The sequence below is a fragment of the Phaenicophaeus curvirostris genome, chromosome 5 (genome assembly GCF_032191515.1).
Source record: "Phaenicophaeus curvirostris isolate KB17595 chromosome 5, BPBGC_Pcur_1.0, whole genome shotgun sequence".
Taxonomy (NCBI): domain Eukaryota; kingdom Metazoa; phylum Chordata; class Aves; order Cuculiformes; family Cuculidae; genus Phaenicophaeus; species Phaenicophaeus curvirostris.
The window spans coordinates 34,595,212-34,618,065 of NC_091396.1; the positions used below are offsets into that span (position 1 = coordinate 34,595,212).

Genomic DNA, 22,854 nt, shown 5'->3' on the forward strand with positions numbered 1-22,854 from the left:
AGGCAAATACATCCACAGATTAAAGTGTGAGAAGTGTCAGCTCTATTTTTATTTTTAAGTGACATTTACGTAGTTGAGCTTTGTTATGGTCTTAATTCTAAAGGACATTAAAGCACATATACATAATCTTCTGCAAAAAGTTTGATTTTCTGGCCTGCTACACATCAGTTAAATGGTGTAGTGCTGTGTAAGCAAACAAAACTGTGCTTCTGTGAAACTGGTTAAGCAGAATTTTTGTTTTGCAGTCGTTATGGTATTGTAGTCCATGATATAGATAGTTTTATTGCAATACATTACATATATTTTAAGGAAAGCATAATTATTAACATAATTCATATATATGCTTGTGTATATATGTCTGAAGGAAACTCTTTTACCTTCAGAAATAATTAATTCCTGCCTCTTGAAAGAAGCAGTCAGGGTCACATGCATGTATATGTAGGTGATGTTCACTGAGAGAAACAGAAGCCAGACTTGGCCACATACAGATATGAAAGGGTTATTTGTAATTTTTTTGAGCTAACTGGTAATTATTTCCAGCTTTTTTTGGTTTTTTGAGTGTTTTTTTTTGTGCCTGTATGATATCCATGTAGGACTGTCCATTGGCTGTAATCTTCCGACAATCCAGTTATTTTCACATGGAATTTTATAAGAGTCTTTCTCAAAAACACATTAAGGGGCTCTGACATTTTTTGAAGAAAACTAAGTTCTCTGTCAAGTTTATGTAGAATAGCTACATTAAGCTATAGAAATACTAATTAATTCTTACTTTTCTAGTGTATTTTGTTACCATAAATCTCTTGCTGTTATGAAAAAGCTTTTCCTAGAATCCTCAAGGAAGAACCTGGTGCTGACTAAGCCTTACAACATTCCTGAAGCTATGAAATACAACTTTTCATTCACAGCTGGCTTTTCAGGGATGAGCAGCTGAGTTTGAATGACTATTGACTTGAAGTGTATGTTCCAACAGGGACTCTGTTATTTCACATCAGGTCTTGGGAAGTGCCAAGTACCCTGAACTAGTTAAAATCACTGCAACTAGCAGGGACCTCACACTTGTGAAATGCTATTCCAAAGGTGCTTAGGGTCTGTACCCAAACTCAAAGACCACATCAAAAGTTAGTGGCCTCATATTTATCTGTGCTCTGTTGCTACTACATTACATTAAATAACAAGTTATGTGGGAAGGTTTTGTTTCTTGCTTGATGTTACAGGTGAAATACTTTCTATATTTATTTTCAGTCTAAATTAAAATTACAGGAAATAAAATTATTGGATAAAATGTTCACTGGTATATAGTACAGAATCATGGAGGTGTTATTTTTATTACAATGACAAGGTCATTTGCTGAAACATTACCAATAACAGGGTAAAACTAAAGCTGAGCCAAGGAGGATTTATGGGTTTTTCTTTGTTTGTTCAGCGTCTCTCCATTCTGACCTGCAATAACCCCTCTGTCAGGCTGGCCACTGGAACTCCAGCTGCACTGGAATGCAGCAGCTTCTCCTCAGGGAGTGATGATTGAGATATTTAAAGGGATTTTTCATTTGCAGCCTAACTCAGGATTTGGAAACAGGTTTTCCAAAATACATACCCTCATTCAGCATACATCATATCGGGTAAAAGACTCTGACAACTAGCTTCTTTAGTCTTTCATAGCTCTGTTCATCCTAAAACACAGGAGAGCACTGGGGAGCAATTTTAAAGAATTCCTTCTGACTTTTAGGATTGAAAATCTGTTTCATATTGACAAATAAGAAATTTCATGTGTGGATGTACATTTGTATTGGTTTGTGCTCCTTATTTCCCACTAAGATTTTTACAGCATCATATCTATAATATTGTTCCAAAAATTTAACGTTGGTGAAAGCAACATAACCATGAAGAGAAGATTTTGGTGTATTTGCATCTATTTGCTGAGCAATGTATATGACCAAACCTTTTTGCCATTGTCACTGAGACTCCTCAATAATATATGTACATCAGAAAAAACTTTTTCATGGAAAGGGTCATGGGACACTGGAGCATGCTTCCCCGGGAAGTAGTTGAGTCATCTTCCCTGGAGTATTTAAAAGATGGGTGGATGAGGTGCTGAGGGGCATGATTTTGTGGTTGATAGGAATGGTTGGATCCTGGGGGTCTTTTCCAACCTAGTGATTCTGTGATTCTGTACAGTGTTGGTGTTCATGGTGGCCAGCAGTAAACTGTTGATATTGCTTCTCTGTAGTGGGTATGTTTTGATGCTGCATGGTTTGTCCTTTTAAATTACAAACTCCATAGTGGTTTCTTCTGAAAGAGGAAAATAGGGGCTATTCAATAATTTTAATGAACCGTATATGTATATATAAATCGCATGTATTAACTTAAAATATACAATATATAATACATACTATAAATACATATATTAGAGTAGGATGATTTAAAGAGCTATAGTGTTGATTTTAGCATATTGTAATGGTATGACAAGGTCAGTCCAGATTTACAGTTTGTATGCAGATTTAGTGTGGTTGAGGGTTTTTCCATTTCAAAGACATATATTTCAAAGACAAATACCATGATCACATTGACCACAGACGACAATGATAAAAACCGTGAAGTCATTCTTATGCATCCAAAATTCAAATTTAAATTAAAGCAATTCTATCAAGGGGTAACAAGGCTTCCAGATTCATCTATTCATCATAGAAAAAAAAATAAGAAGGGGGAAAAAAACCTCAGAAAAATTCTCAGCCAAGAGGTTTTTTGCAAGCCAGATGAGTGCTGATATCTGCTTTGTGGATCTGTAGTGCCTGCTTTCCCTCCCACTTCCCAAGCAGAACTCCTGCAGAGTCAGTGGACATGCTGAGCATAGAGTGAAAACAGGCTGTGCAAAAATTATCTGCTGCATAGATCAGAGAGGAAAAGGCTGCTTAAACATGTCACCAGAGTAACAAGGACTAGTCTAGAAGTGTGAATAAGTGACCCAGCAATTCATGGGCTAGAAAGGTTGTGATTTTACCTCTGAATCAGGGAGGGATAGCTGAGAGGCTGTTGTTTGCAACTCAGCTTCTGTAGTTTCAATAATGGTGAGAATTTTCATATTTGATTAAAACTCCCCATTTTTTACATAAAATTTCAGCAAGTAATATGAGTATGTTTGTTGTTCCCCTTTCCCTTCCCCTTTCCCTTCCCCTTTCCCTTCCCCTTTCCTTTCTCTTTCCCTTTTCTTCAGATTTATTTATTGAAAAATAATAGTTCTTATAGTTGTAGGCTAGATTTAAAGGTGAGGGAAACTGTTTTGTTTTAAAATAGAATAGAAGTGCTTGAATACCATCATGCTATGACCTACAGTTACCCAATTATATGTTTCATTGAGGGATTGGCTGGAATCCAGGTGCAGGAGTTAGAATAAAAGGCTCACTGTCATTTAAGTTTGTGTGAAATAGTTCACTGGTCTCAACTGAATCTGCAGTGTTTTATCTACTGTGATTTTTAAAAAAAGCAAACCAGAATGCTCACAAATGTGTACTAAGTTCTAGAGAGCTCAAGTGCATGAATAATTTTTATTTATAGAGAGATATTCTGTATTTATGAGGGTTTTTTTCACTTAAAAATTTGTTGCCTTCTTTTAGAGATATTGTACTATGTCATTATTTTCCTATTGTTTGCTTCGCGTATTTGGTATGCATAGTTTTTGTGGGAAGGCTATTGCCAGAGGCATTCTACCCTAATTTCATAACAACACTAAAATGCTCTCTCCATACAGTGGAATCATCAAGGGAGACTGACAAAATATGTAGGCAGCACTCAGTTTAGCTCTTGTATGTGCTGCCTAGGCTAGCACTTCTTGAATTTGAAAGCAGTTGAAAAATGAAAGACAAATGATGTCTGGGCTTCCTGGATTAATCTAAATCTGAAACCTCAAGTTTCTCTTTGATACTTGCCTAATTTTATGGTGCTTCCTATGGAAGATTTTATCTTTTAAGACTTTTGCTTGTCAAACACTTTTCTTTAATGAGTTTTCTTCCTGTCATCATAACTCTGCTTAAATATTCATACAGCTTTGTGCACCTGTTCTTTCTCACTTGGAAAATATGAGAAATAAGAGCTAGAAAACCTCTTGTGGTTATATTAACATGCTCTCTTCTATAATCTCAGCGATGCTTTCCAAAATTAATGTATGTTGAAAATAAACCAATTACCATACTATGGACTTCACTACAAAATCATGGCAACATCAGTAAAAAGTGCACTGTACTCATTAAGATGCAGATCTTGCTACAATTGTCTCACTCTTTGTCCATAGGTTATCAATATCTATAGTTAAACTACTGCACCTATTGAACACATTTGATACAGATTACTACTTGAATACTTAAGCTACTGTATTTGCATGGACTCTGAGAAGACTGTGCTGTGGTAAGAAAGCACTGCTTACTCTGCAGTAGCATGAAACTCAAATATTATTTATGCAAAAAGTTGGCCAAATATCCAATAACACTAGAAGTGGCATCCAGTAGTTGGTACACTTACCATCACACTGCTGAGTCTCCAGGGAGCTGGGAACAGCACGTTTCTCACAGGCTTCACCTACGGAGTTTTTGCCATGTGGAGTGTAGCCCTTTTTCACGATCTTCCTGTTTAGTTTTTCTTTGACAGTGGTTTCTTTGGGCAATTACAGGCCTAACTTACCTCATGTATAGCTCTTACTTGCATCCTATTGTACTCACACTCCCTGAGCAACAAGTGGGTAGACGTAACCTGTGAGTTAACACAAGGCATGTGGCTTGACTTTTATTATTCTAAGGTGTGTATCATCCCCAATTCAGGTACTACAATGATAAAAGCTATATAAATGCATACAATAAATTAGCATGAAACTTGGCCTGGGCTCAGACAAGGTCATTGGAACAGGCTGCCAAGGTTGGCTACTCCAATATCAGCAGCAGATCCATTTTTTAAACTTGTAGCTACATATATCCATACATACATATTTCTGTTCATACAGCTAATTTGCTTTCTAAATCAAGACTATCTCATACTCCCTACAAGTAAAGAGTTTCCTACAGGCTGGAACTTCATTTTTTGTTCTTGGTGCTCCTGGAAAGACCAAAATTGCAGGACATTTTGTACATCAGGTCCAGAAAATATCAGGTGGGTTGGACTAACAGTGCACCACCACAACCAGGTACCATGTCTCACTCCAGAAGAGTGAAGCCAACAGCCCTGTAACTGGCAAGGGCAGGAATTCAGCAGCTACTCATGTTTTAGAAGCAACAGGAGTTCTTTGTCTTTTTTCTCCTTGTGCTCAGTAGGATAAAATAAAAGATCCATTACTGTCCTGAAAAGTTTAATGAAGAAAAATACGAAAAAACTTCATGTAACAGGACTCTTCATCTTCAGGAAAAGGAGGTGTAAAAACTAATCTTATGTACCTGCAGAACACCCTAAATAATAATTGAAAAGTTTCCATTGCATATTTTTTCAATTTCACAAGAAACTTGATGTTAACTTACTGATCACTCTTGCACACTGAAATATTCTGATAGAGGGTAAGAAAAATGTCTATGCTCAAACTATGTTTATTTTAAACACATCCAACACGATCGGGTTGAGTCTTGTCTCACTGCAACAGGTTAGTAACCATCTTTTTGTCTCGCCTCTCCCCATCTTGGTTCCCAAGCTAGAGGGTTAGTCTGCCATTTTTTGTGTCAGACCTTGTACTGGCAGATATTCATCTGCCCCTAGAGACAGTCATCCTGCTGCCCCTTCAAGTGAGAGGAAGAAGTAGGGCGTAGGCCTGGCCAGGGGTGACTGAAATGCCCCAACAAGTTTTTTTTCCTTCGCTGCTTCAACGAGAGCAGCACGACTGTGTAGACGCCAACAGAAATTTTAGTGAAGCCTTCAGAATCAAATTTGCCAGCAGTCCACCAAGCTACCTGACTGCAGAAGTGCCTTGAGGTAGATAAACTATTATTCCTAGGGTGAGAGCTCAGATGTATCCTCTCTTGTCACAATTTTCAAGTAAAGATTGTAGACATGTCTTAGATTGAAGCTCACCTTGACACAAATAACAGTGAATTTATCAGTTACCCACAATAGTATTATGTGAGATAAATAAAACTAGAGCAAACCCATATAAATATAAATGTTGTTGTTGGTTTATTGTTCTTCATACGTCAGAAGCTTTATTGTACAACTTAATTTTAAAATGAAAAATGGTTAAAAATGTTTACAAAAAAAAGCATGTTCTTAGAAAATCATGCTAGCAAGAACATTGGGAGGAGGGAAGCAAAAAAAATTCAGTTCAGTGTGCAAACATTTTATAAAAATAGAAATACTAACTCTACAGGTAGCATTTCATGATAAATTATTTAAATAGCACATCTACACAATTATGTGATTAACTATTACAATGGCAATAAGAAAAATAATTTATAAAAATACAAGCAACAGTATGCATGATGACAGGAGAAAATATAACACAACATTAGAAATTGTATTTGACATTTTTTTTCCAATGTCATTTCCTTACTGGGAATACATTTTCTGCAAAGAAATTTTGACTATGTACAGCATTAACTTTTTAGTACTACAGTAGCTTTAAAGTTCGTCAGACATTTGAACTCTGCTTAATCCAAAAGTTTCTCAGTCACAAAACAATGAGGTAATATTTGTACGTAAAACTTTCACTGTGTTCATTTCTTTTCCTTTTTTTTGAAAAGGCAAGGAAATATAGGTATAAGGATGCTTCTCCTTCTATTGGGGAAAACAGTCTTCTCTTCTTGTACGTTAAGTCCTCTCCCTGTTTTGTAAGGAGCTCTTGAAATTGCCTAGTCCATGAAAAATTCCTTTAGTAGCTGCACATTGCTTGTTACAATAATTAGCATGCAGTGGCACAAACAGGTGGTCTGAATGACTAGGGATTGCACCCATTGTACTTCTCTCAAAGCTCCTCAGGACAGGTATTCTGATTTTTTGTCAGGCCTACTGAGCAGTGGTCAAGCACTGCAGGCAATTCCCAGCACTAAATAACTGCTAAGATGGTACACGACATTCCCTCATCTCTAGCACTATGGATGAGAAGGGAAATGCTCCTCATCAAAAGGGACTCAAGTTTTAGCACTGGAGAACAGTTGCCTGCCAGGCTACCACCTACCTTGCACAAAGAAAGGAAAAGCCAACACTTAGCTCAGACTGAGAAAAAACATCCCATTCCCCACCCTACCACTTTTCCCTGTGCCTCAAAGCCTTTATGGGAAAATTGCTCTTTGTAACAAATACATCACCACTATCCATCACTCCAGACTAGTTTGTTTTTTTTTTCCCCTCTCAACTAAAACCCCTCTAGGTTCAATATAGAACAGAGTTAATAAATAATCTCTATTTACAATCTTACAGTCATGAAGACTTATAACAATGATTAGGTGGATAGTCTTGACGCATTTCTTGTTGTTTTAATCAATAATCCCTCAGTCATTATAACATCAAGGATAGGTAAAAATAAATTATTTTACCATTTCAGTATTTTATCTACAGGCCCCTTCTCCTCCCCTCCAAAAACGTGAGGGGTTTAAAGCATCTATGGCATGTAGAAAAGGAATGTTTTCATCACTATCGTTTTTGTGCCTTTTTAACCATAAAGTGAAGCATGTGCTGGTTTCCTGAAGGACAGCACAGTGCTAGCTGAGATGACGGTGCTTCCTGGCACCATATCTGAAAGAAAATGTTTAAGGGTAAGGAAGATCTGCATCTAATCAGGAAAAAGCAGAAACTAATTGTAAACCCCAGTTCTCCCCAAACTCCAGTGTGCCAGTTTTTATCCTTTTTCCCCTTCCCACCAACGAAATCAGTTTTGTGATATCTGTTTTGTCCTGGTAATAGAGCAGCTGATCTACCTCACCACCAACAGAGTAAGAGGCTGTGTTTTCATATGAAAGACAGGACATAATACAATAATCATTTCTCCAAGTTAAATGGATGTAAACCATGGTAGCACAGCCCTCATGAAAAAAAAAATTCCTCTTGCCCATAAAGAAAAAGAGACAGAGTTCAATATTCCCACCCAAACCCCCTTTTCCCCACACAATGAAAGGTCTTCAGTTTAAGTAGTCCACAGCACATCCAAAGATGTTTTTACAAAATGCTACTCCATGGGACCTCCAGTTAGAGAGGCAGTGACACCGCACTGTGATAAACAGCAAACAAATGTCTTTCATACTGAAAGAAGTGTGCTTGTTCAGTGAAGACAATTCTCATTTGCAAGACACATTTGTTTCCTTCCACTTCAGCAGAGGTTAGATACCAAGTATGTTCACTTTCATTCTCTCAAAAGCATTTCTCTTGAGGCAGGTCATGTGTTTTAAGTCCACATTTATGCAGAAAGAAGAAAGGAAGGAATAATATAATGGTCCCAGGATTTGTAAGGCTAAACGTTTCAGAAGGTGCAATACCAGCATTTTTAAATAGTCTCTGGATCCAATAACCTTGAGATTATGGATCTGTGAAAAAATAAAAAAAATGAGGCATGATTATGTGCCAGACATTAACCCCTAGAGACGTTTTTAATGAACATATTGGTAAAGAAAACTACAAGCGTTAGGCACCTTGAGTTAGACTTCAGAGTCTAGACTATGTAACCATTACAAAACAAACTGCCAATTTAACATGGCCATGGCACCTGGAACTAGTAATATGTACTTATCTCCACAGAACTGCAAAGGTGCAATATATGAATTACCTTCTACTTAACTTGCCTTTAAGCAAATCAGTTTTTTGCATGTCAGACACCACACTTGCTAAAAATCAGTATTTTGCATTTACATTTTGGAATTTGTCAGCTGTATCGATTCATTCTAGTCAGCATCTTAAAGGACATTCAAGATATTTCACATCCGGAACTTAACATGGATTTCTGATACTTTGAAGTAATAGGATAGAAATATATTTTACACCTGCAAGCAAGCAAGGTGTCCTGCTTTTGTCTGCAGAACTAGCTCAAGATCAAGCCATGAAAGTTCATGGATGAACTTCCCCTCTTGGCTCTTATTTCTCAATTCATTCTTTTTTTGAGAGCAGCTTTCTTAAACTAATTAATTTATATAGGATTTCTTAAATACAGTATTTTCCTTACCTCTGCATTCATATTTAAGATCTGAGAAGAACACCATTTCTTGAGAGAAGACAAATAATCCTAGCCGACCACCAGCATAGGTTTTATCATAGATAGGTCCTGAGTCTGCCATGATTTTCTTGCCTTCGTACATCACAACCCTACAAAGAGATAATATGTCAGCCATCTTTGACAAACTTCTGTTACGCTCTTCTTTACATCCACTTTCCCTGTGATAATTACTTAAGATAAAAGAATGATGCTCACCTGATATAACCAGTCTTTGGTCTATGGCTAAGACGCCATCTGTATGCAGTGAAGTCTTTCCAACCTATATGACGAGGGTCATGCCACAAAGTTCTCACCTATGAAGGAATGTTTTTTTTCTATTAGCCAAAGGCCTGAGATAACAGCCATTATTTTGACATGAAGGTGTCTTGACAAGCATTATGAATAGTAAAGTCACTCATTAGGCTCTACAGGGGGATCTTTTGATGTCAACTGCATTTAAACGTACTTTTAAGTAGGAAAATATACACTGCCACTGGAAAGCTAGTCTGCAGTGTGCAATCCTGTTAATTTTATACAATACTTTGTATGACTAGGTAAAATAAAAAAGTTATTGGTCTTTGCCAAGACAAATATGCCATTCTGATCACCATGTACCCCCATAAGCTTTTAACTTCTTGGAAGAACAGGTCTGCCTTGCAGTGCAGAAGAACAGGTTATCAAAATGTCACTCTCACCTGGCCAGGTGTGTTTCCTGTGTGCCACAGGGCATTACGAAGGTGTTCCCCTGGACCAGTGGTAGAATTCACAACTTTGATGGAGAGACCCGAGTAGCCTTGAGCTTTGGTTGGTGTGGAGTCCCAGTAGGACTGGGTGATCTGCTTCCACATGACAACATAGAAACGACTGCTGGACTGGTAGCCAAATACAAAGCCAGCATAATCATCATCCCTTTCTGTATTGATGAAAAAGGTGCCACTGAAGTCCACAGCATTGAATTCATCAAAACCTACGAAAAGGAGAAAGTTCTCAGCATGGCTCTTTTGTGATTCTTAAACAGCTTCTCAGTAGTTGTGAGGTACTCCTCCAACCAAAAAACAGTGTTAATTTTCCGCTTACCAACTGCCAGTCCAGGGTCACAGTTGACTGTCTGAACCAGTTCTTTACCCTGGTGACGAACAACCCAGTTTGGATCATTTTGGGATGTTCCCTTGGGATCCAGGGGAATCATCTGGAATTTTCGGAAATCAGTCTCACTAATGTCCACATTTTCAGGGCAGATATCATCAATGTCTGGCACACTGTCTTGGTCAAAGTCATCTTTGCAAGCATCTCCACGTCCATCACCTGCAGGACAAGCAATTTCACCATTATATCACCACCGGTGTTTGCTTTTGAATCTTAAAACTTGGAGCTGAAATCTTAACTGTAGATTTGACTGCCCAAGTACTGCTGGCAGCCACACTACAGGAGCCACGACAGCTACTATATAGATCCCCTTTCACTCCATCCTGACAGCAACTTAAGAATAAATTTGATATGTGGTCATTTTTACATTGCTTGTTGTACCTAATCAGCAGTATAACAGTACAGATATTCTATTCTTGTTAACTGCAAGTTTTGTCCAATCCTAAATAGTGTAAAAAAAAAATAGTATCAAACTATTGGAAGATACTCTTAAAGTGTTATTATGATACCGTCCATCTTACCATCAGAATCAGCTTGATCAGGGTTGGCAACCAATCTGCAGTTATCTTTGTCATCAGGGATACCATCATTGTCATCATCGTGGTCACAGGCATCACCTTTCCCATCCTTGTCATGGTCAGCTTGATTTGCATTGGGCACATAGGGGCAGTTATCTAGATTATTTTGATGGCCATCTTCATCTATATCCTGGTTGTTGTCACACTGATCACCTATGCGGTCAGAATCAGTGTCTTCCTAAGAAAGGGAAAAAACCCACAACATTTAAAAAAGCCACTTAAAAAAAAAAGGCTGAAATATGAGTATTAATAGCTACAATTAAGGGGAATTCCTGCTTGCTTTAGCAAGAGAACATCACGAGGTATTAGGGTTAATACACACTTAAAGCTACCCGTACTAACTGGTTTTGGGCTGGTTTAGTGCTGCCCTTTGAATCCACAGCTGCAGAAAGCATTGTTATCGTCAGCTTTTCCTCTCCTTTCTGCCACGTGACTCCACTGTCACTAGTCTACCATACTGGACACAGGTTACCTTACAACCCACCTTCTCTGGCAGCTACCTGGTTCCAAGGGCCAGATAAGGCTAGGACTACTCTGCACATAGCCAGCAGAGACTAAGATTAAGACACCATCTACCAAATATTGGTTTTACAGGTTCCACACCACATTGTGGTTTTCTTTATCATGAAGTTCTAAAATAATCTTCATGCTCCCTGACTCAAGACAAGTATTTCCTTAGTGGTCAAAGGCTGCATGAACCGCTGTGCTTGTTGATCACATATTTTAGTCTGTCATTTGCTTAGTCAGCTTCTGAAAGAAGAATTCAGCTGACAAATAAGAAAAACAGTCCAGTTATTCCTGAGGCTGCCTTAAGATTTGGCATAGCAGTCCTCAACACTGGTGGATGGCCGCGGTGTTTGTGTGCACAGAAGGCATACAACACAGTTTGAGTGGCTACTAATTCTGCTGTTTGAAATCTAATATCTCCACTTTTAGAACTTGATTAGAAGAGTGTTTGAAAAACCATTAAAGCCTTATATTAAGATTTCAAAGTGAGAGAAACACTGCCTGAAAGAATCTTCAGGTACATTCTGCCTTCAGGTAGGGAGATAGCAAAGCAAGTGACAAAGACTAAAGAATTTTATATTACCTGTTTAAATTCTTCAAGTAACGCTGCTTTTGGGCTATGTGACCATACTACTTTAGATTCCACTAATTTGTAACAGCTTTTCTAAGCCTTCAAACATTCAAGTTATGTCCCTGAACCTATTAAACCTACAGCTTTGTACTTGACAGGATTGCACAGGCTTTATCTGCTTCTGCCTCTAAATGTTTCTGAGCCACTAAGTTGCACAGATCCCCCTAGAGTTTTACAAAGGGGAATTTTAAATCTCTGAATACACTTTTTCTTAGAGAAGAGCAACTTGTGCTGCCTTCAGTTTACTGGTAGAAAAGTTACATTTTTAAATGCAGCTGTTTTGAATGCAAGGGCAAAGATTAAAGAGTAGTTCGGTGTCTAAGTAAACATTACTACAGGCCATGAAGAGGGTGGTTCCTACATGCGCAGATTTCATACAATGCTCCCAGGAATTTTATATTCTCGGTGTGAGAATCACCACAACTAACAAACTTAAGAATTATTTAGGAGATGAGTAAACGCAGTAGTCTCAGATCTCTGATAACCGTTGCTTTTCAGAAAATACCTAGCAGCTGTCTGAACTGTGAGGGCATGTTATTTAATAAAGGCACTAACTGGCAAATTAATAAGAATGATTTGTGACAAGATATATTTAAGCTTTAACTTGTTATCAAATATTTTCTACAATACACCACATATTGCATTTTTTTATAATACCAGTCTTCTATTTCTATAATGCAAGTCTCCTACCTGGTCAGGATTGTGTTCCAGTGGACAGTTATCACACTGATCTCCAACACCATCCAAGTCTGTATCCCTCTGGTCTACATTGTAGACATATTGGCAGTTGTCCCTTTCATTAAGGACCCCTACAAAATTAAGGAGAGTTCATGAGTGAGTCAGACATCTAAATACTCTAAAGGGCTGTATAAAGCTACTATACATTTGAGATATTTTTGAAAGCATTTTGAGCAGCATTTGAAAACTCTGAAACTTGACTCTTCACTAGCTTTTCTACACACTTCTGTTCCTACCACCTGCAAGAGTAAAGATTGAATTTAACTGTGCCAAAATGTGTGTATTTTGAAGTTTGATGTTTGATTAATCTGTGATTAGAAAACCATCTAGAGGCCACCTACCATCTCCGTCAATATCCACTGCACATGCATCTCCTTCTCCATTGTTGTCAGTGTCAGTTTGATCAGGGTTGTGATTGTAGGGGCAGTTATCACAGCGGTCACCAACATCATCCCTGTCATAGTCATACTGCTGTGGGTTGTAGATGAAAGGACAGTTGTCCTGCAACAGCAAAAGAGTCAAACTTTAAAAAAAAAGTGTAAAAAGCTTTAACCAGATCATGCTTTTGCTTGTGCCACTATACGAAAGGAGAAATGAGAGGCCGGGAAACAGTTAAAACTGGAATGCTTCTGTCTCAAAGCATCCTTTTGCTTGCATGAGTATAGGAATGACTGAATAAAAATGAAGATTCACTTCCAAAGCTCAACCAGCTGCAGAAATTTTGTCTCATATTTCTGCATATCTAAAGGTTTCTGGGATAGCTGTCAGTGCCAGCAATTTTCTATGGTCCTCTCTTAAGATTAAGGTTATAAGCTAGACCCCAGCCTCAGGAAGGGGAATGGGAGATCTACATTCTCAAAGGCTGTTTTTTGTGTTGTCTTACCCGGTCATCAGGAATACCATCATCGTCATCATCATTATCACAGGCATCACCAATCCCATCCTTATCATAGTCTTCTTGTCCAGAGTTGGGCAGGTTAGGGCAGTTATCCTAGAAAGGAGAAAGTACACAGATTGTTTACACCTGGCATGTTTACAACAAGGATTTTAGCAGTAAAGATCTAGTCATTAAGCAAAATCGTAATACATCAAGCAGACGTTATATTACTGTAATTCTCTCATTTCAGCTAGTCATTACTGTAAGGATAAGTCCTAGAAAGCCATAGTTCAAATAATTTAAAAAAAATATTTGGCTACTTTTGAGAATCTTACTATTTCTTCCCCAGAGAGAAAAATTCGTGAGACCAAAGCTGATAAAAGGTAGCACCCTGAACTAGAATCTTCCTAAAGTATTTATAACAAACATTTATAATTGTGGTAGGCTTCATTTCCCCCGCATATTGCAGGAATACCTAAAGCAACAGCAATAGCCTCTTAGCCATACTTCGACAACCATGTCCCTACACAGAGGCATATTTTAGCAGTTTTATTTGCAGAGTGGATAGTTTAAGAGCTCTAACTATATAAACACTTGGTTTGTGCCTCAAACCTAGCATATTTGTATATTTCTCACATAGACAAGTTGTTACAACAGTAGATGGGAAAACAGGATAAACTTACCTTTTTACAGTGGTAAGTGGCATTGGCAACACAAACGAGGTTCTCATTTGGCCATCCATCCAAGTCAGTATCTTCTCCACAGATTATGCCATTGCCAGCATAGCCTGGTTTACATTCACAGCGATACATGGGGTCACTGAAGTGGCCAAGGTAATTGCATTTGGCATTCTTGTTGCAGTCATGTGTTCCATCTGTGCATGGATTACGTGGCTTGCAGACCTAAATGGCCACAGAAAAATTAAATCCATTGGAAACATTTTTATCCCTCATTTTCCCCAGAGATTCAAATAAAACACAGAATACATGCTTGTCTTGACCACAGAGCCTTCAGTCAGAAAAAAAAATGCCTCATGCTTTACTTTCTACCACTCCTCCAACTCCAGTCTTAGCACCAATTGTTTTTCTTGTAATTTATTTTAAAATGGAACCAAGCACTAAAATATCTCCAAAGCACATATTGTTGGATCATAAGTAAATATTGGATAGATTACTCCCCTAACAACAGAATCTCCTCCTCATGGCTGAGGAGAACAGTGATCTTTAAAAACTTATTTTGAATTCCAAAAGAAACTGCTTAATACTCCTCCTGTTCTCAATCACATAGGTTGTCATTTTATTAAAGGTACCAAGTCTTTCCTCTCTGAAATACACAGGTGCTCTCTGTTGCTTAGAAGTGTTGTGAGATTCCATAACCCAGAACAGTTCTCAAGTTGACAATACCTGTTTGTTAGCCATGGCATCCTCAACACTGCGACCAAATGGCTGTGTGCCAGTGAAACGTGGTGGACAAGGCAGACAGTTGTACCCAGGTTCAGTATTCTCACACCTGTGCACTCCATTGAACACAAAGCACGCATCGGGAACCTCTTTGCACTGAAATACAAGTTGAGATGGAGAAGAACAACAGTTAGCATTATAAAACACTAGGATTTTATTCTTTCTTCCTATTTTCTTTCACTCCTTTTTAAGTAAAGAACTCTAATCTTCTTACCTCATCAATATCTTGACAGTGAACACCATCACCATGGTAGCCAGGAGGACAGGCACCACACTTCCACGAACCATCAGGGGAGCTGGTACATGTAGTCCCCGCAAAGCAGGGATTAGACAAGCACCCATCTGAGAAATAAGTGAGAAAGTGTTAACGTGAGGGACACTTACTATGCTGCTGCAGTGCTATATTTGGCCAATATGCTGACTTAGAATTCTATCAATCACTTGTGGTTTAGAGACCTAGGCCACGTTAATCAGGATTTTCTAGGCTGTCCACAATCTTTAGACATTTATGGGAAAATGGATACTCACCAATTGGACAGTCCTGTTTGTTGCAGACTTGAGTCCCTCTAGCTTCACCTACACAAGTCTTCCCACCATATTGAGGCTCAGGATTATTGCAGAGTCGGCTACGTTTTTGAAGGCCTCCTCCACACGTCACTGTGCAAGCATCCCATGGAGACCATGGTCCCCAGTTGCCATTAACTAAAGGGAGACAGAAGTTAAGAGACATTTAGAGCTTTTAAATTCAGTGGTACGTTTAGTTTCTACCTGACCAAGGACAACTAACTTTTATAGCGAGAATACTTCAGACATTGGTCTGATGTACATGACAGGATTAGAAGAAGAGTCACAGAAAATAATTTGGTTTCATCTAAAACTAACCTGTGATGTTTGTACCTAGTCCACTTCCAAGTTTAAAGAGAAGTTTACTAGAACTAGTTTATATAGCAACTATTCCAGATGCTCACTTTTTAAGCTACCAAACAGTGGTTACCACCTGGACACACTTACTTGGACAAGGATCTTTCTGGCAAGGTTTGTTTTCTCTTGCCTCACCCTCACAAGGTTTGCCATTCAGCTGTGGTACTGGAGAGTTGCAGAGACGAATTCTAGTGATGATGCCCGTACCACAAGTGACAGAACATGATGACCACGGTGACCAGTGACTCCAGCCACCATCCTGTTTAACTACAAGAGACAGATGTAAGTTATTAGAACTCCTGAAGAACAGATTTCTGCACCATAGCAACCTAGGACATAGCCAGTACACAACTGAAGCAAAGACTCCATATATATATATATATATTGGATATACTCAGCACAGTCACAGATCAAGTTGTTCTGTCACTAGAGAAACTGCAAGCCCAAACTGGCCTCAAATTTGTCCTGGGGTCAGGGCCCAAACATGTCTATTTACTGCATTATCCATCTGCTCTCCTTCACCTGATTAATGCAAGTCCTTAAAGCTAGAAGCCCACATTTCATCCCAGTGACAGAGCTACACTATAATCTTTGCTGTTAACACTAAGCCAATAAAAGTAATCTTTGTTTTATTACCAGTATGATAGATTAAGTACTTACATCTTTTATCGCACTCCTGCAGGTGGCAAGTCCGAGTCTGTACAGAAGACCCTTCACAGCGGTTATTGAGACTGTCACAGGATCTCCCTCTTTGCTGAATCCCATTCCCACAGGTGACAGAACATGAAGTCCATTCAGACCAAGGAGACCATCCATCATCTGCATAGTCGCTAGCTGCAGAGGGATACAGCTCTGAATAAAACTCCAGGTACTCGTTTTTCCTGAGTCTTTTCTCCCTACCCTCTCTCCACAAAAAAAAGCACTCAACTGTCCTCAAAAGCCACATGCATCTTCCTTTCTTGTACAAGATAAAGGCCATGAACTCAAATGTTTCAGTGCTCACATGTATCACCCAAGTGATTAAGCTTAAAGAGGCATCAGGCTAACCTTACTCCAGTGGTACCAGGTTATAAGTAGCTGTGGTTATACTTTACAGCAGCATGTGCCTAGCTATGTGAATCCAACGGCTACAGAAGAATGAAATTATTAAGTACTTACGCCAGCATCGGGGGCAGCACTCCCCATCAGGCACAGTGGCATTAGAACAAGGCATGAGAGGACAGGACACTTTCCGGCATATGGTGGCAGAGTTCTAAAAAAGAATTGTGAGAATTGCAATAAACAATTGGAATATAAACAACACCTAGTTAAACGATAGAGATATTTTTCAGCACTTAAAGACTCAACATCTAAAGCAGAGACTCCTTTATTTAGAGCTAATACAATTTAAGTGTAGTCCCAGGTATTTTTAGTCAAAATTCATCTCATTCCTATTCTTACCCAACTGTTTTTTAGTCAAGAGTAGATGTATTTTGGTTTTGCAGACACTGGTCAAGAGTTGCTACCAGATGCTGGCTGGAGTAAAGGACAGCCAAAGTATAAGGTAAGACTTCAAGGGAGTAAAACAAGAATGAGAAGCCAACTTCCTTTTCAGTTAATCTGGACTTAAGCCAATTGTATGGTAAAGATAAAATTAGTTCAGTGGATTCTGCTCCAAAGCCATGAAATCCATGACTTATACTTAGAGGTCTTTGATCCTTAAGCCAAGCAGGCAGGGTAAAAACAGCCACCTCCCATCTCAATGGGAGCTAAAGGACAGCCTGTAGTTTTGCTTCTTGAAGGTATCAGCTTGGTCAGAAGAAGGCTTTCGTGATTACTATTTTAATCTCCAAGCAAATGGCTACATTAAGTCAACTACAGCTAACACCAAGTAAGAACATTGGTATGAAAGACACAAATGTAAAAGTCACAGTATCATTTGCTGACTAGAAGATAACAGATGTACAGGCCTATAGAAGCAGATGCAGAACTTGGTGAGATGCCTTAGTTTGCACATGTATAACTACTCAGCCTTTAGTTTCTAAACAGCAGCAGGCTAGTTAATCTGCTCTTTGCTAGAATGGTACTCCCAGATGATTTTCTAAAGGTATGCTTACAGTTCAGGGGAGCAAGCAAAGAGTTCAAACTCTGAAACTGCATGTTTTAGTGTACTTCAACATTCCACAGAAGCAGAACACATAGCATAAATATCCTGCCAGGTGATCCTGGGATTTAAACATCTAAACTGAAATCTGGAAGGGATTGCTCTTCTATATAATCTGTAACAGCTAATAAGACATAGCTAGAAGCATTTGTTAGATAAAGAGAAATCCCATAAGTTTAAGAGCCTTTACTGAGTACTAGGGATGTCTTCCTGCTAAGCCAGCAGGAGGTTCAGCAAGGACAGAAGATGGATCTAAAAGCATCCCAGGGAGTAAAGCCAATAGTACTATAAATCAGTTCCATTGACATTGACTCAGTTTACTCATGGACTCACAAAGAATATAGCCATTCCCCAAATTAAGGGACTAGAAGTGTTCCAACAGCTGTATCAGAGCAATGTTTTGTATATTTTTCTAAAATACTGCTGTTGTAACACTGTATGATAGCTGCCTTTATACTGAAGATCTAGTAGGATGAAGTGAACTTAATTCTCTGGCTACGGCAGTATACTCAGCTCTGTGTAGGATTTACTCTAAGAAAGTATGTCATTTAGAAATGTCTATTAATTTCAACTCATGAATTTATATACAGAGGATCTACAAATCTGAGAAATCTTACCTGGCAGGTGCATTCGGTGCAGCTGTCAATAGTCCACTCTTCTTTATTTTTGTGCAAAATTCCATTATGAATGCATACTCCAGGAGTGATCTGGACCACTTTGGCAATGAGTTCATTTTCTTCAGTCTAAGAGAGGAGGGATGGGGAAAACAGCAGAAATATTTGGAAGTTGATATGGAAAACTCCATTTTCCATAAAAGCCATGGAGTAGAGTTATTACTGTATGAGGCTCTCAAAGGGCAGGTTATCATTCGTTCGCTAAGTGCCAGTTAATGAAAAAGCACCATGAATTTGACCAACACTTACCACTTTCCGAACTCTGTCTTGAAGTGTTGTAACCATGGACCGGAGCCCTTGCAGTTCCACAAACATATTTGTTAGTTCATCACAGGAAAAACCGCAGACTGCTTGAATGTCCTTTGTTTTATGACCAATGTAATTAGTGCGGATAGCTGGTCTAGAACCATTGATGGGGTTGTCCAAAGTGATGATCGCACTAGTGGCTAAAAGACAAAAACACACAAAGTAAAAAGCATTTTTACCACTTGCATTTATCATTCCAGGGTAACACCTGCTAAACAGCTGCCACCAGATTCATTAGGGTGCCTGCAGAAATATGATCTTATTTCTTATGCAATGTGGATTTGCATGTCAGCATACCTCTGAGCTCTGTTTTGACTTGCCTTTCTAAGGTAATGAAAATCATATTTTGAATAGGTCATTGGATTCAGAAGATTCAAACTTACAGCTGGAGCAGCCTTTGTTCCTCAGGATAGCTTCCAGAGTTGTTCCAAACACAAATCGCACATTCTGCAGCAGTCCCTGTGGACAGAGAAAGAATTACAGCTACTTGCAGCAACTGCAAGGGAAAGAAGTACAATTTTCTTGGAGAGAAGTTGTAGGCATGTAAGGTCATGTAAGCTCATTGAGAGTAATTTCATGACAGACAGATGACAAAGTGAAACACATTGCTATACTCCCCTTAATGATGACGAGCCCTGCTTCCTAACATTCTCATCCTTGACCATAAGGACCTGGCAACTCTCCAGGCAGGAAGGAAAAAACCCCATAAAATTCTGAATCTTACAACAAGCTGAGCAATGAAGGTATCACTACCTGTTTGGAAGCTTCAGTGCTTTGTTATTGCTGCAGGAAGTCTTATCCCTGCAAATCCAGTGTTTCACTCTTCTAGCTTCATTATTAAAGTTTGGTAGATTTAGATGTGGTCTGTACCAGATGTACACTGACTAGTTAGTGGTGTAACCCTTCCTCCCTACTACCATGTCTTTGTAGCTATTTAGATGGTTGAGTAGCTCATGCACCTTCAAAGCTGATGACCAAAAACAGTAGGCAAAAATACAAGTCAAAGTTTTACCTGGAAGTTGTCATTGACTCCCCCTTTGGCAATACGGAGCCTGGCACTGCTGGCCAGGTCCCTAGTAAAGATGTTCTGGATGGGGATGTCCAGTTCAGCATTCTCCATTTGCTCACACCCCACATAAAGCTGAGCTCGGTCCTCTTGCACAAACAGGGTGATATTCTTCCAATGTCCTGTAGCCAGCAAGGCATCCTCTACTGACACTAACTGCTGCTTGCCATCTCCAGAGAGACTCAGGTCCAGGGTGCCTGCCTTGCCATTTGATACCAGGCTAAAGACGTGACCAGAGCCATCTTTCTGTTCCACAGACAACAGCGTGCCTCTGCTCTTCTTGGCTTGCCGGAGGGTGGCCAGGAGGATGAAGCCCTTCTCAGCATGGATGGCATCTAGTAAGTCTTGAAACTTCGAGTCAGGGACAGCAGGGATGCGACTGGCATCTTCAATGCGGTAAGCAGGGCTGGAGGATTCTGGTCCCTTCACCAGGTGCACCCCAGGTGCCCGGCGCCCAGCTCCCTTCCGAATGAAGCCAATGAGTTCAAAAAGATCGAAGACACTGTTATCGTCACTCCTGGACTCTGCAAAGAGAGCAGAAAAACCATCATGAGCAATAGACAAGAGGCTGAGCGGGTGCATAACTCCGAGGATGGCTTTAACACATTGTCTCATGGTGCATATTGTGGAAGGTACAGCGCTTCACGTTAAGGCACAGACAGGCGCTCCAGCGGTTCACCAGACGCACCAGGAGCTGCTGTGTGGCAGTACACGTGCATTCCTGCACAGGAGCCAGTCAGCCCAGGAGCACCAGGTACCCACTGACTGACACACACACAAAGATAACTCACGTTCTGGCACCTCGTTAGGCTCTAGCAGGGGAGAAATAGAGAGCAGAAGGCCAGACTGCCATATTCCTATGCTAGGATACAGCAAAGTCAGCTTGCTTAGTCCAGCGGGGTGACAACAAGCACAGCAGCAGCTTTTCTACAGCACCACGACAGCAGCCGACCGCCCCGTTCCTTCTTCAGACGGTTTCTACATCACTTTCCCCTCTGCCCACCGCAGAGGTAGGCAAGCCACGCTCTCAAATCCTGGAGATCTCGCTACTATTTCTGAAGGCTACACTCATTCCACACCAAAGAAACTTAGAATCATAGAATCACTAGGTTAGAAAGGACCCACTGGGTCATCGAGTCCAATCATTCCTATCAAACTTTCCTGTTCCCAAGTAGCTGATGCTCGAGTCAGAAAGTTTTTGCTCCTCGAGAGCTCTGGCGCCCTTGGCCCCGGAGCCAGCGCTCGGCGGGCTGCACCGGCACCGAGAAGCGCCGATCCCCGGGCGGCGGAGCCGGAGCCCAGAGCCGCCTTACCTGCCGTGCGCTTGGCCTCCGAGGCTCCGAGCAGGAGGAGGAGGAGGAGAGCAGGCATCGGCCCCATGGCAAAGGTCCGTATCCGCAGCAGCCTGGGGAGAGGCACACGGGACAAGGTCACCCGCGGTCCCGGGGCAGGAAAGGCTGCGCCCCGGGGACGCGAGGGCGGGACGGGGCGCTCGGCGGGGTCGCTGGGGCACTCACCTGCGGGGAGCGCGATCCTCCGGGATCCGGCGGCTGATCTCCTCGGGCGGCGCCGGAGAGCGAGCGAACGAGGGACGCGGAGCGGCGCTGCCGGGACTCTGCCTGCTCCGGGCGCCGCTCGGCCCTTTAACGGGTGGCTCGCATTCCTGGGGGCGCGACGGGCCAATCAGCGGCGGCGGGGCAGGAAACGGGAGGCTCCGCGGCCAGGGACAACTTTCCGGAGGGGCCGGGGGGGCAGGGCGGGGGCGCCCGACGCCGCCGCGGGGAGCGGGAGGGCGGCGGGGCGAGGGGAGCGCGCGTAGCGGCGGCCGCGCCGCGTGGGGGCGCCCCGCGAGTTCGGACGGCGCTCGGCGCTCCGCGGCTGCCCCCGCTCCGCCCGGCGGCCCCCGAGGGAACCGCGACCGGCGGCTGCTCCCCGCCGCGTCCCCGTCCCCGGGGCCTGCGAGCCGCGCCCCCCGCGGCTGTCTCGAGTCACTTTAATGAGAGGGATCCTCAATTAATTGACTTAATTCACTTAATGAAAGTCTTCTCCTTCCTGCCCGCCGGCCACAGCACCCAGCGCGCGGGACTCCCGGTCTGCGGGAGGGGGAGTCAGTAGCAAGGATTCTGGTTTAGGTTTTTCTCTTCCCCCCCCCACCCCACCCCCTTGGCCAAGTGGTGATGGGGAAAATAGGGGTCAGATCGTGGGGAGCGAGGCTGGGGGGGAACGGGGAGCCCGATGCCTTGTCATTCCCACTTCTCCTTGCCCCTGGAGAAGAGGGCACGGGGATGACCCTCGAATAACACTTCAGGAATGACATGACTAACGCTGCGCCACAGCTGTGGGTGTCCCGCAGCAGCTATGTTTAATGAACGAAATGACTAATGCTACTTCGGCCGAGAATTTCCCACGTAACCCAGATTTCAGGTAACAGGAAAGTGTTTGAAGGTTGAAAAGGCAGGTTGCCTGCATCGTGTCATACTCTACGCGACCAAGTGTGACTTGAGTGTGTGAAACGGCCTGGAAGTAATCAGATTCCAAAAATGGTTAAGTCCTCTGCATTCTCTGGCCTTTGTGTGCTTGGCCTGCACTGCTGCGGAAAGCTGAATGTCAGGGAACAAGAAGGATCTCATCAGGCGATGCTTGCGTGTGTGGTAAGGGAAAATTG

At 41.3% G+C, this 22,854-nt stretch overlaps 1 protein-coding gene across 1 annotated transcript; it reads right to left on the reverse strand.

Annotated features, from left to right (window-relative positions):
- Positions 1-6,118: 6,118 nt before the first annotated feature.
- THBS1 (thrombospondin 1) lies at positions 6,119-21,757 on the reverse strand. The gene is made up of 22 exons (XM_069858224.1): positions 21,707-21,757; positions 21,503-21,594; positions 20,136-20,713; positions 19,507-19,582; positions 19,067-19,263; positions 18,761-18,886; positions 17,159-17,252; positions 16,661-16,834; positions 16,091-16,267; positions 15,608-15,781; positions 15,294-15,421; positions 15,023-15,175; positions 14,303-14,521; positions 13,626-13,733; positions 13,084-13,243; positions 12,695-12,813; positions 10,810-11,044; positions 10,220-10,447; positions 9,838-10,109; positions 9,359-9,456; positions 9,113-9,252; positions 6,119-8,480 (listed from the first exon to the last, which is right to left on the reverse strand). The coding sequence occupies exons 2-22, from the start codon at positions 21,567-21,569 to the stop codon at positions 8,473-8,475; spliced, it is 3,531 nt and encodes a 1,176-aa protein (XP_069714325.1). The 5' UTR covers positions 21,570-21,594; positions 21,707-21,757; the 3' UTR covers positions 6,119-8,472.
- Positions 21,758-22,854: the final 1,097 nt, after the last annotated feature.

Excerpts from the sequence above, each read along its gene's own strand:
- THBS1 (XM_069858224.1), bottom strand. The coding sequence starts at position 21,569 with ATGGGGCCGATGCCTGCTCTCCTCCTCCTCCTCCTGCTCGGAGCCTCG. Across the intron at positions 13,244-13,625 it reads ATGGTATTCCTGATGACCGG|GACAACTGTCCTTTCATCTA; the intron begins GTAAGACAACAC and ends TTGCTGTTGCAG. Across the intron at positions 10,110-10,219 it reads TGACCCTGGACTGGCAGTTG|GTTTTGATGAATTCAATGCT; the intron begins GTAAGCGGAAAA and ends TCCTTTTCGTAG.